Source organism: Zerene cesonia, chromosome 8 (genome assembly GCF_012273895.1).
Source record: "Zerene cesonia ecotype Mississippi chromosome 8, Zerene_cesonia_1.1, whole genome shotgun sequence".
In the NCBI taxonomy this organism is placed as follows: Eukaryota; Metazoa; Arthropoda; class Insecta; order Lepidoptera; family Pieridae; genus Zerene; species Zerene cesonia.
The window spans coordinates 3436546-3455795 of record NC_052109.1 but is presented as its reverse complement, the minus strand read 5'-3'; the positions used below and the strand labels follow the sequence as shown (position 1 = coordinate 3455795).

Sequence of the window (19250 nt, the reverse complement as noted above, 5' to 3'; positions counted from 1 at the left end):
TTCTAGCAAGAGGTCCCCCACTGGTAGTGTGTCCTTGTCTAACATATTGCCAATTCAAAGACTAATGATATTTGGAGAAATAATGGAAAATTTATATTTAATTTATTTCATGATTTCCCAAAACTGACGGCTTTACAACTGTTAAACATACTCTATAATTCTTACAAATTATAAGAAATGTGTTGCGTTTTAAAAATAATTTATTAAAGCACTTAAATGTGCGGGCCCTGGGAACATTAAAATTTAAAAAAATTAAATTTGGTCAGATTGGGTCTTGGCCGACCCAAGACCCAATCTGGCCTCTAGCTACCTCTAGCTGCTTTTCTTTTCACGATAATTTACTAGCTTGATTTTTCTTTTTTTTATTTGAAATCTGGTCTCTGCCCTTCCGTGTGGGACCCCATTTAAATTTTGCAGTTTTGAGAATTTGGCTGCATTTTGGTAACATAAATCTAATGATTTCGTTTGTTATAACACACATTAAATAAAATAAGCACCGCATCACTATAATATGTACCAGGACATTTACTCGCCCGTTTTTCAAGTAATTTGTCCTATATTTGGTTTGGTATGGTCGGTTTTCGCCAATCTAAGTACAAATAATCGGTCTGTTAATTTAATCAGTGAGTGTATGGTTGTATAATATAGGTTTCTTTCAACCTCTGCAATAAACTCAGCGTAAAATCAATGTCTTTCATTCTTGCAAAACCAACACGATACAAGATACAAATATCGAACATGTTCGATCTTGAATTTGTGTAGCGCGGACGTCGTCTCGCTACAAGTGCACCCGCAGCAAATGTTTCATTCATTGTGTGTGCTCATGTATATATGGGGGCGTTAAATGTGGCGCCACAATTATCGCGATACAAGTATATGCCTGGTGTGCTGTCTGAGTTATATACAATTTTTAGTAGTAGGTACTACTAAAAATTGTATATAACTCAGACAGCACATATAGCAGTGACACTGTAGTAGTAGGTACATAATCTGTGGTCGGACTTCAAGGTATCTGTCTCCTGCCGATAAATATAAATCTGTGGCGGAGTAACTAGTGTCTAGTTCTTTATCTGTGATCTGTCATCTGTGGCCTGTGGTCAGCCGTCAGAGACAGTGCGCGGAATTTTGTGAGGGTGTGATTTTGGATCGTCGATAATTATTTATATTTATTGATATATTAAGAAAAAATAACAATTTCAAGGCTCCGCGTACATATTTTTAACATACCTCATTCTCGTTAAAATAACTAATGCGCAGTACGCACTATTATTTGTACAAAACAAACCATATGATAGTTTCCAGGATACAAAACATTAGAGATTTTGAATAAAAGTATTTAATAAATATTAAAAGCAGTTAATAAAAAATCAAATATTCAAAATGCGGGAAAAAGCAGAATTTACAGATATACTTTTACCTCGAAATACGCATTTCGGAATAATAAAATTCATGACCCGGCACTGGAAACCCAAAAAGACGCTAAATCTTGATAAGGATTATTCACCCCAGGATATAAAAAATCTAGTGTGTAAATCGACCTATTTGGATTCATATTTAGAAGCGGTATGTATGCAATCTTTGAATCTTTGTTATTAAAATATGTTGCGATATTTTTTCTATGTATTTGCTATCTATTTACAGTTTTCATTTATTTTTTGTAGTAAGTACTTAATACCTATGCTTTAAAAATTATAAACTATTTGATGTATCCATAAAAAATTAATGATAAAAAAAATCCAGTCAATATAAACATTAGACTGTACAATAATTACCATTGCATTTAAAATTGGTAAAACTTGTTTAAAAACACAATTAAAATTCATGTCATAATAAACTCCATATTATTCCTGTAATAACTTGCTAATAAAAGCTGCATGTGTCCAAAGGTTAAAAAATGTAGCTAGAAATATACCTTATATTTTATTATAAAATTATTTCAGACCGCAATTTGTAGATAGTAAAATTATCTATATAAAAGGTAACAATTCCTTTTTTTCATCATGACTGTTTATGTAATAAATCGAAAAGTCACCAACATGATATTATTAAATGCTTCCACCCTATCTCTGATAGCAATTTCTTTTTTATGTCGAATTTTGCAATAAGTTTTATCCGTAGGTCTTTTGTGATTGTGTTTTATTAAACAAGAGCTTTTGCAGCATCACTTGCATAGCCAAAGAATATTCCCATTAGAATTAGGATATTTCAGTGCAGTGAAATAAAGCTTATATCATTCTCTAGCCTCATATGTCCAGATACAAAAGCATCTTAATAAATCACTCCATTCCAACCTGAAAGAAAGACAATTGAACACACTTGATATTCTATAATATTACTTGTTTTACACACACATAGTTAAAGCAAATTCTCATGGTATTGAGATTGAGACTAGAAACAATGAATCATGTGCCTGCTACATACACTTAAAGTAATTCTTTATGAACTAACAGGAGAGTGCTAATAGTGGCGTACCCAAGGAGCAGTTAAGAAAAGAAGTGTTAAAATATTTAGATGAAATAGCCATGGACAAGAAGATGCATGTGATTCGTTGTATGGGTGTGTTCTTCCTGAAGGTTTCATTTATGATGAAAATTGGCATATTTGTTAATGAACCAGCCATTTTAAAGGTTTGTGTATTGTCATTTTTGGATAATATTTTTTTAAACATAATTCAATGAACTTTGAATTAATATGTTAAATGTAAACTAATGGCTTGAAAATAACAGTATAATTGTGTAATTTCTTTTGGTTTCTAGCTGAAAGATAGTATGGGTGAGAACCCAGTGCTATTTCTTCCCACACATAGGAGCTATGCGGATTTTTGTGTCTTAACATACCTTTGCTACCACTATGACATCGAGCTTCCTGCCGTAGCAGCTGGAATGGGTAAATATGTTTTTGTTTGATTTATGCATTACTACCTGCGCCGCGCCGTTTCACCCGCGTAAGTCCGTATCCCGTAGGAATATCGGGATAAATAGTTGCAAATATGTTATTCCCGTTATTCAGCTGTCTACGTACCAAATTTCATTGCAATCTATTCAGTAGTTTTTGCGAGAAAGAGCAAAAAACACACACACACATCCTTACAAACATTCGCATTTATAATATTAGTAGGATTTTTGTGTAGCAATACAATGTGGGCTAAATAATGTGTAGAATGTAACGATTACCCAAAAGGTGTTTTCATCAAGAAACAGAATTCAAATTTAAAATTTGTTTAATCATATCATGCTTTTCATAATTCTCTATTCTGGACATATCATAATTGTGTTGTGAAGGCCCTGAAAAAGGCCTCGTGAGACATATTAACTGTATTAAATCTTCTATTTATTTCTTAATTCATGGGGCGATGAGTAAACGAGTTAAAATGACGTTTTCACACATTTATGTAATTAACTGTCTTGTCGGTCTCCACACGCACACTTGCGGACATATCATCGCTCAGAAATAAGAATACGTGATTTACTAAATATCTATTGATTGTGCTTAATAAATAAATCACTATTAGATTGCCACGTTTCTTTAAGATTAATTTAATAAAAAGGAAACCTTCAAAAATCAAAATTCTAGCTTTGAATTGTGTTTTCAGTGGATCATATAGTGTATTATTGCATTTATATATTTTTAGCTCAAGTCACCTTAATATTTCACTAACCCGCGGCGTCTTGCGTAGTATCCGGCTAAAAAGCAGCTTATGTGCTAAGCCAATCTAATCTATAATATATCTCTTTATAAATTTTCATGTCCTGATTTAGAAGATCAGTCGAGTTTTCGGAATTCTATTGTGGGGGTTCCTCTTTTAAGGAAGCGCTGGGGCAATAGTCCCCGTTTACCCCCCTATATTCGGCGCATAAATATCGTGCATATGCGATGCTTTTGCGTGAAAGACCAACAAACATACATTGTCACAAAGTTTCGCATTTATAATATTCGTAGTAGGACTTGTAGGTAAGTCAGCAGATGAAAATGAAAAATTATTTGAAACGATCTTTGGTGACTCAGGTATTACACGCTAACAAGGAAATGACACGAGTTTATTGGATAATTTATAAAAGTATGATATTTTGTGTAGGCATGTTGATGACAGTGCGTAATTAAATAAGAAACGTAGCGATATCATATCTGTATTATATTTTTTGACGATAAGCGCGTATTTTTCAACACAACATACAATATTGGAATATATACGCCTTACTATTTCAGTAATTTTTTTGTTATTAAAATTGTGGAGGAAGGATGGTGGAATTTCTCCATCGAAAACTTGAGGATCATCCATCCTATACGACTGGTTATTGGCCGGCCGGCAATTGTATAGAGTGGACCCGCGGTAATCTGACAAACGTCGTTTTGCAGGGCAGTGCCGTGCTAATGAATTTACTGAATTATAGAGTACATAAATTACACACTATAAATTCCACTATGTCCGGGTATTTTTTTAAATAGAGTAACCTGTAATTCGACAACTTACCTATCCAATGATAAGATAAGATGTTATAAATAGGTAGTTCTGACTTTAAATACAAATCATTCTTCAATATGTATGTTAAAATTAATAAATTAAATAACACAATAAAGAGTACCTACACGTTTTTATTATAAAATGAATTCAGTTTTTTTTGCTAATTCAGAGTAATCACTACAAAGTATAAAACAAAGTCGCTTTCTCTGTCCCTATGTCCCTATGTATGCATAAATCTTTGAAACTTCACAATGGATTTTTCATGTTTATTTCAATAGATAGAGTGATTTAAAAGCTAACAAGATATAAAAATGCAAAATTTATTTATGAATTAAGCCTCTTGTACTTCAAGTTCAAGACAGAAAAAGAATGTTTTGTTGACCTGTGTAATAAATAATTATTGAAACTTTTAAAACAAAGTCGGATATACTGGGCGTCAAGCAGCTAGTAAACAAACCTGTAACTACATAAGATAGAATAAGTAATTATTATGCGGTACATTTACGTTCCAGTAACAAGGTTATAGAGTAAATATTGCATATACTTACATCGAACGAGATAATTATTTCATTAATGGAAGGTTATACTAGCAAAAAACGCAGTTATTATTAGCGTGTTTTAATTTCCTATTCGTTATCGTTAATAGTTATTTTATGGCATGAAAACGAATTGTTTGATGTGGAAAGTGTCTTTCTTGGCGCAAAGATTTACCTACTATATTTACATGGATTTTTGCTAATTAAAATTGTATAAGCATTTTCTATGCATTAATGCTTTAAAACACCATTTACCGTTTTGTTTAGATCAATATATTAATAGGTGGTAGGTAGGTAGGTAGGAAGTAAGTACCATATACTTTGCCTCCACGATCCGGGTATAAACATTCGTTATTAAACACTAATCTCTACTATAAGAGAGCTCATATGGCGGAGCAAACAAAGACAGGTGGGCCAACTTAAGTTAAATGTACCATCACCCATAAACTTTAGCATTAGATCCTACGTCTGGCAAAGGTCTTTGAAAGACATATATATTATACCATCTACTATAAACATACCTGGAAGGAACTTAAAAATGTGTTACGTACAATTGTTGACCACCCAGCCATTTACTATCCAGCTTTTAATGTTTATTGTTATGCTTGAATTGTGCATATTATATTTAATTTTTAGTTTTACAACGTTCAAAAGCAAAAAATATGCACGTTATGTTAATGATACTTCTTCAACTGATAAATCCCCGATCTTGTGTTTATTATTGGTTTTTGGTTTGTACAATAAATAAGTAATACATACCTTATATAACACACTTGTAATACTTACAGTGTATTATATAAGAAATGCCAGTTATTATCTAAACAGGCATTTCTCAACCTGGGGTCACGACTCCTCGGGAGGCTAGCGTTTGTCATAAAAAATAAGACATGTACGTAAGATTTGAAGATTAAATAAATAATAATCATGAGTTTATTGTGAATATTTCCACGACAACACAACCTACAGCCTAAGGTTATAATTCTTTCTACATATTTTTTTTAACTTTATCGTAAGGTACTTAAAATAATCAGCAGCTATCCAACTAATAAAGTTTTATTTTACATAGAACGCTTGCATATTAAGAGAATAATTAATATAACATAAGAAAAGAAAAGTTAGGAATTCTGTAGAATGGTATCTATAACAGATTTTTTGCATTTTTCATGTGACAGTAAGAAAATAAATGTTCTAAAAATAAAAAATTAAATCTAAATGTTCAAAATTGTTATTATATGATTTCATCATTTGATATAAAGGAGCACGACGATCTGCGTTCGTGGGACAAGAACTAGTCACAAAAAAATAACGCAGGTTTCACGTCGTTGGACAGTTCTAGGCACGCTATTTTGTTAGTAAGATGGATACAATCATATTTATATGACAAAATAAGACGTCTCTGGTACAATGTTAATATTTTATATTTATTAATTCGTTCAGAATATGTGAGGTAGTTGTGACAACAACCATAATGCATGGTTAAAGTTAATAAGATTCTATGTTTATTACTCTTTCACGCAAAAACAGCTGATCGGAAATGAATCAAATTTGGAATATAGATAGATTATAGTCTGGCAAAGTAGCCTATAACAAACATGGTGTTAAACGCTACTTTTAATTCGGGTAGAATGCTATTAGACTAGTCTTGTCTATTATTCCACAAAAATATTAAAATTACTAATTAATAGCATAAAAATCTGTCCCTAACACAATAAACGGTCGTAGATTTCTACTCGATGGCGATAGTGGGGCAGATGATGCGCGAGACGGGCGCGTTCTACATGCGGCGCACGCTGGTCGGCGCGCCGCTGTACGCGGCCACGCTGCGTCACTACGTGCGCACCGTCGTCGCGCACTACGGCGCGCCGTTCGAGTTCTTTCTAGAAGGCACTAGAAGCCGCAGCAATAAGAGTTTGCCGCCCAAGTACGGTAAGATCGCGTTTTGCTTATGTATTTTTTTTTGTCATAGCCCAGACCTTACGTCTCTACGAATGGATTGCCGACTTTAAATTGGGAAGGGATTAAGAAAGGATTGACGGGAGGAATAAACGAAAGGACTGGGAAGGGTATGGAAAAGGATATAGGCCTCCGGCGCCCCCACTCCCCGTACGAAACACAATAGCATAATAATTCAAGCCGGTTTTCTGTGGGGATGTGGTACTTTCCCGGTTCGAGCTACCCCCCATTCATACCGAAGCGTGCTCGAATCCCACTTAAAAGACATTGACTAGTGGACTAGGGGCCAAGATTTCACCGCATTTAAAATTTTCAAATGTTCCAATTATTTTTATATTTTCAAGAACTCGAGAAGCAGTGTGTAAAGTGTCATTTCTGGATTGAAAGTATATTGCCCTTTAAGATATATTAATGCCTTCTGCATTCCTTCTCTATAAAGGGTGAATTTTTCATTTGGCGTGGTAGGCGATATTCGAAACTATTAGGAATATGGAGAAACGCTGAAAGAAATCAGACGGCTGATTACGATGAGAACTCAAATTGAATAACAAGATTTTCTAAGTGAATATTACGAATCGAATATATATTTATCTTAAAAAAATCACCCGTATTAAATTACAATCGCTTATAAACACATGATTTATGCTTATGTAAAGTAAAAAACCTTTACAATTAGACAGTGATTATTGTTTTAAGATTGAATAGAATTAGGATACTCCTATAATAAAATATTCTTATTTATTTAAGCAAAAATATATCAATTAACAACTAACTGAAATATTTCATTCATTCGATGCTATCTATTCATATAAAATTCTTTTACAGTCACATTAATGAATATACTTCCTATGATTAAAAATTCCACTACATTGCGTAATTATATAGTAAAATTTTTATGTCTACTTATTCAATTTGTCTCATTTTTTTGGGTCCTTAGTTTTATAATTATGAATAATGACTATTAACCAGGTATGTTGGCTATGAGCCTGATGCCGTACTTCGCCCGTGAGGTGGACGACATCACGATTGTGCCGGTTAATATCAGCTACGACCGTATCATGGAACAGAGTCTGTTCGCATATGAACATCTTGGTGTCCCAAAACCTAAGGAAACTACTGGGGTGAGATAATGAAAGATTTTGTTTTTCTATTTAAAAAAAAATATTTGTATTATTGTTTCATTTATCGCTTTAAATATATGGCAAAAAATATAAAACAATAATTGTAAACTCAACAATATCTTTAGGTAAATGCATAAAATGACTCAGTTAGCCTGGAAATAATGATGTTATTTCCAATCGTTTGTTTTATTTTCTAATTATGATGGATTACTTTTATGTGCAAGTTGTATAGTTGTGTATATATTTTAGCATCGTCCTTTGTTATTGTTTATTCAAATGCTTTGTGTTACAAAATAAATAAACTATAAGAACGCATGCATGTTATTATTTATTTTAGCTTGCCACGCTATTCTCAAGTAGGCGATAAGAGGTCTTGTAAAATTAAATATATCTATGACATATTATAGTGAGTGTAATTACTACCGTTACTGTTGATATATTATTTCTGACATCCCTTATACATTTATTAATTTTACTGGCATTAGGAAAAAAACGAGATTCGGATTTCGGATAACCTTTATTAATTATACTACATAAATAATGTAAAAAGATGTAATAATTATAACAATTAATTTCTAAAAAGAGACTACAAATGACCATATTATTTGTTACAAAAATCAAAACCAAATTTCAGGGTTTATTAAAGGCATTGCGAAGGCTCAACGATCACTTCGGCAATATCTACATAAACTTCGGGACGCCGATCTCCCTCAAGCAGTACATCGGTCCCACGGCGTTCTCACCTGAAACCCTGAAGCCGAGAGACCTGCAGCAGCTGACGGACCAAGAAATGAAACTGGTTCAGAAAGTCGCCAACCACGTGGTCACCTTACAGCAAGAAAGCACTGTTGTGACAATCACGAATCTAATAGCCATTGTACTTATGCTCAGCTTGCACAGAAGGAAAGTGATGGACAGGGAGGAAGTGGTATCCGAGGTTGAATGGTTAATTGAAGTGTTAAGAAGCCTAGGGGCGATAGTCTTCGAGAATGATGTGAGGAGCAGTATGGAGAGGGTGATGCTGGTCCACGGGACGATGATGCGGCTGGACCGGGAGGGCAAGTTGAGACTGGTCTCCAGCGCTCTTATGGATATCAATCCTGACGTGCAGAAGAATATGAAAGGTGAGCTGTGGGTGATGATTGTCAGAAATGTGGTGTATATAGTGATTAGGTTTTTTAATTCTCTTTAAAAATATTTTAAATTTTTTGAAACAAAGAAATAAAATTTGAAGTAGCGCCTTTTGCTATACAGACAAGACTCCCCCTTGCCTCACGATCACTCGTGATCCCATGTGCACCCATGGGTATGATCACCATGATGTAATTTTTTATATTTAACTTTTTCATCAAATTTCATCAAATACGCATTTTATTATATAAAACTAAAATATTTGCACCCACTTACAATAACTTTGTATTCGTTATTTTTTTTTTTAATCGTTACATCACAAAAATAGTTTTTAAAATCTTCGAAAAATAGTGGTAATATTTTGATGTTATAACTCATCTGTTTTTTTTAAGTGTCCCGGAGACTTATATGTATGTATACATAATTTGTATCGGTAGAGTCCGCTAAAGCAAAAAAATTGTACCAATTTACAAATAATGATTCCAAAGAAGAATGTAAACAATACTACTATATTTATATATCAAACAAGATACGTTTGCACTTTAAAGATCAACATCGTACAATGTTATAAACAATTATATTTACTTTATGAAAGTAAGGAAAAGGTCAGATTGTTATGTCAGAGAGCGACCAGCTGTGTTCTTACTTCTAGCGTTATTGAAATTTCCTGATGTATGACTAATATAAAACATCAATACTGATATGTCAGTATAACACATAGACTCAATCTAAAATAATTCTATAAAGAAGTAAAGTTTGTTAGTTTGTCACGTTTTAGGGAGTAAGAAGAGTTTTAAAAAATCCTTCACCGTTGGATTTGTACGCGATACCTGAGTTCACGTGGTATATAAAGGCTATATAATATGTAGCCTAAACCCATCGGGTTTGCTTAAAGAAATTAACTCAAAGTTCATTCCGATTTAAGAAGCTCAAATAAAATCAAGGTTTACTAAACTTCAACCTTTTTCCTTATTTAACAACTTTTTTCAAATACTTGAATTCTTCTGAAAAAATGGACCTATAAATACTATAAGTTAATCTATTGTTAACGTTAATTTTGCAATGAATTTAGGAAATATAAAAATTCTAGGTCATAAACTAAAAGCTGAGACGATGACAAACGCAGTTCCGATAATGCAATTGCAGTTGTACATAAACCCGGTGCTGCACTATCTGGCGCCGCACGCACTCTTGTACCTAATAGTGCGGAGACGTGACATCGGCACACGTGAGTACCTACCTTTGTTTTAGTTACCTACACCCACCTTGTGTGTCAATATGTATAAGTATTAATAAAGCAATAATTGATCTATTCTATATCGACAAATAGTATGTAAAAAATCTTGTTATACGTCACTCTTATAAGGCAAGGGAAAACTTCCCTTATTCAAATGTTCACTTTCTAGATACTCGTTAATTCGTTCTTTGGTTTTTTTTCTCTGCAGGTGAATTGTATGCGGACTACAGTCTCATTCGGAAATTGTTAAGACACGAATTTTTTCATTTAGAAGAAAATGAGTCAGCGGTGAGTTATGTAAATTTAATAAATTATTTTTAGTGTATTTACATGTTATAAGTATTTATTACTTTCGAAAAGGAGGTGTGAAATTATGAATTCAATTTCAATTAAATATGTTTATAATTATCGTTTATAGAAATTGACATTATAAAATGTTGGTTAGTCTATAAAATCAACGATACAGTCTGCAACTATCGATTACAAAGTGATAAAATTTTTAAAATACATAATTATATTTGATAAATATAAGGTCGTATTCATTATCTTTATATATATAAAGGAATCCTTATTTCCCTTGGCTCACGCCATCACGCGTGAACGGTTGGACTTATTTCAAAAATTCTTTCATCACTCGAAATCTGCAAATACATTGAGTGACATAGGCTATTTATGTACCATGGGTGAAACCGGGGCGAACAGCTAATAAAAAATATTTATACTTTTATATATTATACACATATTTTTTATAATTTAACAGACTTTCAACAAGGCGCTAGAATACTGCTCGTCCAATCGCGTCGTGTTGCAATCTGGCGACACAGTGAGTAGCGGGGATAATGACAGACTGCAGTACTTGCTGCAATGCGCGGTGCTGCCAGCTCTCACCTCGCTACTAACCTGTATGGAGGTTATGGAGGAGGTATTTTGTATATGTATTCTTGTCCAGTAACTTTTTTTCTTAATTAATCTAAAATCCTAAGTATTTCTATTTTCTTAAAATTCTTTTTGTAAAGTGTACAAAAGATTATTAATTTCGAAATGATCGTTTAAGTATCTATATTACAATGGCATATAACTTCGTTATATGTAAATTAGTGTCTGATAATTTGTGAATAAAAGCGACTAACAGAGCGTGTGTTTGCAGCGGCGGCGCAGCGGCGCGGCGGCGGCGGCGCGCGGCGCGCAGGCGGCGGGCGAGCGCGCGCGGCGCGGCGGCGCGCTCAGCCTCGACGCGGCCGGCGCCGCGCTGCGCGGCCTCGCCCTCGCCGCCGCGCTGCGCCGGGACGCACGGTATGCAGACCCTACATCGTTTCACCCCCCTCGCACATTATATACAGGGCCTAGGGCTTAGTATATAGCTTTGTCAGTAAAGAGAATATTCAGCAAGGAAATCATTTATTGATTCCTCATAACGAATTAATCGAAATAGAATTTTCTGAGATTAACCTTAAAATTAAGCCTTCAAACAAACAAAACTAAAATTTATTAAAACTCTTCAGCGTCTTTTCTATATATATTACTGTAGAGAATATGCAAACAACCTTTGCCTGAAAGTTTCTGGGCAGAGGTGGCTCTCGATTATAGGTATCAGTGTTTTTTTTTTCAAAGAAAGAATATGAAAACTCGTAACAATCAGAACAGACGTCACAGATCGTATTCAATGATTTTTTTTTGTCATTCTCGCTGTTTAAAGATTTTATTATTTCAATTGCCGAAGTAAATTACATTGATTATCTACCATTGTAACAACTGTTGTTACAGTGATGAGTATTACATTATTTTTAAGAATATTCGTTATTTTTCAGGGAAAAGGAGGTAATTTATGAAGTTGTACTTGATGTGATGCAGCAGTGTCGGCAACTAGTGAGCTCGATTCTGCCGAGCCTCACTCTAGTGACCGATAATAACCCAGTTATAGTACAAAATACGCCGAAAGCGCGTCTATGATGTATTGTGTTCAATAGATTTAATCGTATCTCTTAAGAAATAGCCAAAGACTCCATAAACAGTTGACGAAACAAACCATGTGTGATAGGACAGTGCCATCGAACAAACGAAATATTTAATATGTACTCTATTATATTGAGTAATTAAAAACCATTTTAGACCGATATTGCGATAGTATTAAGTTGAAAATTAGGTCAGAAATGATTTACTCCATTATTTACTATGAGCTGTTTGCTTCATTCACATATTAAAGCATTTATGCCAATTGAATAATTGACATCTCATTTAAATAACTTGTAGTCAAGATTTTAATGTATTATTTATTTTATATACATTGACAAATGTTATTTAAATTCTGTCTTCCTAAAACTTTTTATCCTATAATTATAGGTAGGTAAGTTAACCATTGCTAGCAAGCTTATAGTCAAGCTTATTTCAATACTCTATTGCACGCCAGTTCAATGTTCGTCTGAAATATAACCACGGCCAGCTTTGTGTACTTCCATTGTATTTTACAAGTATGTATAAAGACATAGGTTTAAAATTTTAGTAGGTTTAAACGATTTTATTTTTAACACTTCAAATGCCATTTTCAATATTTTAAATGTTTTTTTTAATTATATTTTACGTGTATTTGTTATTGGTACTGCATTTGTGTTATTTAGGGATAGGCTTACATCATATGTTTATTATGACAGTGACTGTAGTATTTTAGTTATAAAATTGTCAGTATCCAAACCATGTAAAATTCCAGTATTTTTAAAGTATTGGAATGTTTTTAGTTTTATAACATTCAAATGTTTTATAATCTGAAATTTTTAAAGAATGGAAAATATTCGACTACGAGGCGGGTGACAATTAAATTCAGAAAAGCCACGTTCCATTGCCACAATATTGTAATCATTGAGTTGAGACATATTGGTTGAGATTGTTTCTAATCATCTCATAGAAGGCGTGTCACGTAGGATGACCCTCAGACACATAAAACCTAAAGTGGAAGAAATGCGATCATTGAGGATGGTGGATCACTGGTGGCCAAAGGGCGGGCGTTGCCACGTTACGAATGATGCAGGTTCGAATCCCGCTACGTGTTCGATTTTTCTATTCTTTAAAAATTTCTTATGTAGGTAGTTCATTTGTTGTGATAGGGGTAAAGCCCGTGTAATTTGCTCTATTTTATTTGTTGCCAATATCAATATTTTATGTCCTAGGAGAATTATTAACTAAGCTGTGATAATTCAATTGAAGATATTTGTTTGTATTATTTTGTGTTCAATGAAATAAATTATATAATGAGCGTGTGTTTCTTTTACTGATTTCTACCACACATATATTCCATTGGCAATTTTATAGTTATGGATTTGCTCGTTTCGTATTTCCACTTTTCCACCTGGTATATATTACGCTCGCGCCGCAATAACGTGACATGGGCATCACAAAGCAGTTTTTTCGACATCAGAAAAATATCTATGCACACAATGAGCTAGAGAAAATTATCCACAATTACATAAAAGCTTTTTTATGTACTACTAGCACTCGCTCAAAATAAACTTTACTGAGCACATTAATGTGAACTTACAAAACTTAGGAAAGGACGTTTGTTTTTGTCCGTTGCAACGAATTAGGATTTTTGAGTCTGGATAAAAAGTTAATGGCTGGATAGTGATAAGCTACATTTAACCGTAAAGTCATATAAATATAAGAAGATCCATTATGATGAGTATTTGAATGTATGAAACACTTCAAACCTTGTAAATTCCGCTACATGACGCGAATTACTGTTACTTTTCTTTGACCGAACGGGCTAAAGCCATATATTATAACTAGGAAGATGAAGCTCGTAAGTACACTTTATATAGTAATCGATATGAGTTATTTTATTCAAATATAAAAACGCATTATGAAACAAAAACAACACATTTTTCTGAAATATTTATTTACACGGTATTATGATATTAACAATCGATCTTGTGATCCCAAAACAACAACTACAGATTACATACTATATTTTCACAATAAGTGCCGAGATCATAATTATTGCAAAGTATTGTGTACTATTATTTATTATAATAAAATGATAAAAAAATCATGTATGATTTTGAAATAAATTATATGTATTTTGTGCTTATATCAGTAAACATATAAGTTATTTTTAATCGAAGGTTTATCCATATATTTTCTTTGTAAAACTACATATTAAGTGTACATTGAATTACAAAATAAAATGCAATTCTTACATGTTTTTTACAATTTTAAGTTTAATGAATATTCATAAGCGAATCATACCAAATATACATTATGCAACATAAACACCTATAAAAAAAAAACTTGAGGAGTAAATACCAGGATCATTTAAATAATAGAATCAATAATAAAGGGGCGAAAATTGTTAAACAAAGTTAATAAATAGGACTCATTTTTTTCATAATAAATATTACAATTAGTGTCTTGATAAATTTCGTAAGATTAATGCAATTATCAATAAATATGTATAAAGATAACAAGATAAAAATATATAGTAGTATAGTAAAAATAACTAAAATTAATACATATTTACAAATTTTTATTATAATCACAAATGCAAACAAATCATTAACTTTGAGTAGTAGAACAACTTTGAGTAACATTTCATAATTCAATTTTGGAATTATGATGAAGTGGACGTTATTTTTAAATTATACTAACACTTAATCTCATATGAATAATTAATGAATAATTAGTTGCAAGAGAAGCTTCCAATATACAAAATGAAAAAACTTTTTTATTCTCTCCTTCTCTAATTCTGTTATCGCTTATCCTTTTAAATAAATCTAAAAATAATTATTGGTAGTAATGGAATTATCAGATGAAGTTCGATTTTACCCCAAATTATACTCTTTAAATTTGAAAAATCGCCATAACTATATTATTAGTTTTAATATGCAATTAAATCTCTTAAGATTTATGACTTTTCAACAAATAAAAATTAATAGAAAAATAGACATATTGATGAAAATATGACTACAGACCCATTTCTAGAAATATGAGTAAGCTTCAAAGTAATAATTAGTTATAATATTGCAGTGTGTCCGTAAATTGCTACTTTACTAACGAATCGAATGATAAAATATTCTAATTATAATAACGTTCATATTTATAATAAAATTACGGATAAATTTCCTAATTTTTTTGAAGTTATATGATAGAAATTCAAATGAGTTATCGAGCTATTGCATACGAAATTGGAATTTAGTTTGAAGGAAGTGAAGTTCAAAGGAAGGGAACAATAAGAAAGAGAGAGAGAGCGATACGAGTTTTCATTTAGACTTACAATATTAAGAAATTAGTCAGTCACTTTTTGTGTTCTCTATACATCCACATTCAGTCTATTATGCGCGACATTCAATTCGGAATATACCAGAAAGGCTCTACTTGTGACGCAGGATTTATCTAATTCAATTAGGAATATCGGACAGCGGCAGGGTCCAGGGTGAAGGTGTCCTACACAATCGTTCATTCAGTTCATTCAGTCGGTCCCGTTCAGCCGTTCAGTGGTTCAGTGGTTCAGGCGTGTTTGAGCGTCACGTTGATGAAGACGGAGCGCACCTCCATGGGGCAGAGCGTGAGCAGCGCGTCAGGCAGCGCGCCGCGCACGTGCAGGAACGTCAGCGAGCTGGCGTGCGCGCGCTCCGGCGGCACGTCTATCATGTCCGTCAGTTGTATCTGCGAGCGAACGGGTGAATGAGTGATCGAATTTATGGACGTATATAGAGAAAGCCGGCGTGAAATTGTAGCGTGTGCTGCGTTAGGTTGAGTTCTTTGCGGTCGTCAATTCTTTTTTATCCATTTTTCCTGAAAAGCGGGCAGCGCATTGCCACAGGCACTACCTATGCGAATGTTTATGGGCGGTGATGATTGCTTACCATCAGGCGAACCACATGATCAGTTGCTCGCTCTAATATAAAAAAAAAACGAATTTTATTGGACTTGTGTGAAAAATTAACATTGTACTTTATGATAGTGTAGAATCATAAATTTTTTTATTTCAACATTATATAAATCCTTTTAACACTACCATCTAGGCCCTACGCATAGGTTTGTTTTGCAAGGAACATAATATAGATGCTTGAATCAAAAATAAAAATATGTAGATTTTTACAGAGAACATTTGGATTGCTCTGTCTTTATTAACAAAAATAAAGTATTTTCGTAATAACAAATTAAGTAATTGTCTCACCTGTCCATCACTAACTGTGTAAAACTTGGAAATAGCTCTGTTACTGTAGCACTTCTCGAGTTGTACCCGCTGCAACGTCAACCCCATGCCGTGGTAGGTTGAGCCGTCTTTATTCTGATAAATTTAACACATACAATTGTGATTTATTGTAATAAGTACAGTGATCTATTGATATATATGTTTTTTATGGAAAAATAATTTCTTATTAAGTAATCTAATTATAAAATGAAGCAAGAAAATAAAATATTTTAAGACATCAAACATCTTTAGCGCACAAGAGTTGCAATAAAAAATTAAGTTGTCGCATAAGTCCATAGTGTCTGTTTAAGAACATACATCTCACCGTAACGTGCGAGCGGAAGGTTTAACGTGCAAGGTGTTGTGACAACACTGTTGCCATAGTGTTAATAACGTGTCATTGTTATCGTAGGGGTCTGACCAATCTCGTGATTATAGTGTGTGTCACTCAAACCTTATAGTATACACTTTTTAATTTTATAGTGCGTGTCAAACTCACTGAAGTGCGTTTCACTTAAATGTTTTGTGCGTGTCATTCAGGTCAATAATGTGTGTCATTCGAACTCATATTGTGTCACCTTACTCCATACCTATACTAGCTTCGCTCGAGGTGTACAGGTGTATATATGGCTAAGGACTATAGAGTCCTCAGGGTACGTATCAAACGGTTAATATTAAAACTATGTTATAATGATTCAAAAGAGTTTCTATTAGATGTCTCATCGAATAAATAAATGTTGGATTTTGAGTTTGGAAGAATGTTTTGGAACAGGTTCCTGAAATCAGCGCGTCCAAACATACAAACGCACTGTTTCGCTGTACCAGTATATGCAAGTGTAGAGCTTGTCTCACCGTAACGGCGACGTGCGAGCGGAAGGACGCGAGCACGAGGTCGGCGGCGGAGCGCAGCGCGCGCGCGTACTGCGGCCGCGGCGAGTTCTCGTCCGCCGCGTGCAGCAGCGCCACCAGCGGCTGCAGCTGCGTCTGCTGCGCCACGTGCGCGCCCAGCGACAGCAGCCCGTACGCGCCGCGCGCGCCCGTGCGGGAGCGCTGCAAGGGAACACACGCTGGGCTTCAAGCGCTGGATAGGTACGTGCGGGCGGAGGGAACGGTGCCCGTGCCCCTTGTTCGGGCGGAAGCGTTAGTAAAAAGTTGGTATATTTTACAAAGGCACCTAATATTTCATATATTAGATGGCTATACGACTTGTCAAAGCGGGACCGTTGTAAATAGAAACAGGCTATGAATGGAGCGTGAGAAATAATAAACACCCACGAATCCGACATTAAAGCTCGTCCACGCAGGAATTTTGGAAATAGATTCTTGCTATACTTGAGGCGCCGAAAATAGTAAGCACGTGCTCGACCAGCGAGAAGTGGCTCGTCCGCGCGTGAATATGAGACGTACAACTTTTTATATATAATTTTCATAGCATACGCACCGAGCAGGGCGGGGCGGCGTGCTCGACGAGGAGGCGGAAGGCGTGGCGCGTGCGCACGTTGTCCAGCACGCCCTGGTTCACGCCGCGGTTGTCGTCGCGCGACAGCCGCCGGTCTTGCATTATCTGTGGATCGGTATTATTTATTTCTTTCTTTAAATTGTAATAATAGATTTTGATTCGATTACAGACACTTAAAAAAAACGAGCTTAGACATGTGCGATAGGACGTGTTTTATAAACGCCAGTTTACAATTCTATTCGCTAAAAAAAATAATTGATAAGGAAACGGGACTTCACTTTAACATAGGCACCCACCTCAATCTGTCCCGGCTGGAGAGCGGCGACCCCCAGCGGCGTGGAGGTGAGCAGGGTGAGGCGGCTGGACTCGTCCTCGATGTAGGCGGCCGCCGGCAGCGGGTAGAAGTTCGCCTGGAGGGGCAGCTTCTCGAAATAGCGTCGCTTTATCATCTGCAATTAGGATATACACTCATAGAGATCTATCGCCAATTTCATCTCACAAATTTTTGTCATCTGTAAAATGAAACTTTAACACTGGTATTTAAGTTCACTTTTATATACCAGCATCTAAATATTAAAAATATATAGTTAATACATACCTGCATGCCGTTAACATCAGTATAGAAAACATCCCCATTCTTAATGCCGGTGGAGAACCTCATGGCCAGCTCCATATCGTCCACCTTAGGATCTATTAGAAACGTGTTGGTTAACTCCACTTCGCTTTGGGGTAACGACGGGTTGTTATATACTGATACCTGAAGAGGAGAAAAATTGTGAAATTATCTCAAAGAGAATACTGCGGATTAGCCTGATCTAAGTTTTCGATTAAGTATAATTAAAATTAAATGCAATGAAAAACGAAAATACGATTATTCTTATATACCACTCGTTACTTATACAACATGATATATACAAATATGCATGTTAAAAAATTATCCAAGTAACCCCATCTTCCATCCCTGCACTCTAAGATCACCCGATATTTAATCGCACCCCATTTTGTACTTTCGTAACTAACCAAGTTTTGAAGCTGTCACTAAACAAATATATCATATTTTGTAACAAAATTGTAGTCTCACTACAGTACTGTTACTGTGGGAGTCGAGCACGCTTCGGCACGAATTGGGCCAGCTCGCACCGGGGAAGTACCACACCCCCACAGAAA

At 34.6% G+C, this 19250-nt stretch overlaps 2 protein-coding genes across 2 annotated transcripts in view; one reads left to right on the top strand and one right to left on the bottom strand.

The window, feature by feature from the left end:
- The first annotated feature begins 1090 nt into the window (after window positions 1-1090).
- On the top strand, window positions 1091-13590 carry LOC119828708 (dihydroxyacetone phosphate acyltransferase). The gene is made up of 11 exons (XM_038350949.1): window positions 1091-1563; window positions 2451-2627; window positions 2757-2886; window positions 6721-6924; window positions 7921-8072; window positions 8707-9196; window positions 10294-10431; window positions 10649-10728; window positions 11201-11362; window positions 11588-11733; window positions 12249-13590. Exons 1-11 carry the CDS (start codon window positions 1381-1383, stop codon window positions 12388-12390), a joined length of 2004 nt encoding a protein of 667 aa, XP_038206877.1. The 5' UTR covers window positions 1091-1380; the 3' UTR covers window positions 12391-13590.
- A 719-nt stretch (window positions 13591-14309) lies between these two features.
- The window catches only part of LOC119828502 (alpha-mannosidase 2), a 14691-nt gene continuing 9750 nt past the window's right edge, over window positions 14310-19250 (bottom strand). The window contains exons 15-20 of the mRNA XM_038350670.1: window positions 18682-18840; window positions 18380-18532; window positions 18066-18188; window positions 17477-17674; window positions 16607-16720; window positions 14310-16092 (exon numbers count right to left, since the gene is read on the bottom strand). Of these exons, the coding sequence (XP_038206598.1) occupies window positions 15934-16092; window positions 16607-16720; window positions 17477-17674; window positions 18066-18188; window positions 18380-18532; window positions 18682-18840 (906 nt within the window). The 3' untranslated portion in view covers window positions 14310-15933. The remainder of the gene's footprint in view (window positions 16093-16606; window positions 16721-17476; window positions 17675-18065; window positions 18189-18379; window positions 18533-18681; window positions 18841-19250) is intronic.

Bases quoted from the DNA above. Each gene is read 5' to 3' on its own strand.
- LOC119828708 (XM_038350949.1), top strand. From the start codon at position 1,381: ATGCGGGAAAAAGCAGAATTTACAGATATACTTTTACCTCGAAATACG. The intron at 2,887-6,720 runs GTAAATATGTTT...AAACGGTCGTAG, and splicing joins TGCCGTAGCAGCTGGAATGG to ATTTCTACTCGATGGCGATA. The intron at 6,925-7,920 runs GTAAGATCGCGT...ACTATTAACCAG, and splicing joins GAGTTTGCCGCCCAAGTACG to GTATGTTGGCTATGAGCCTG.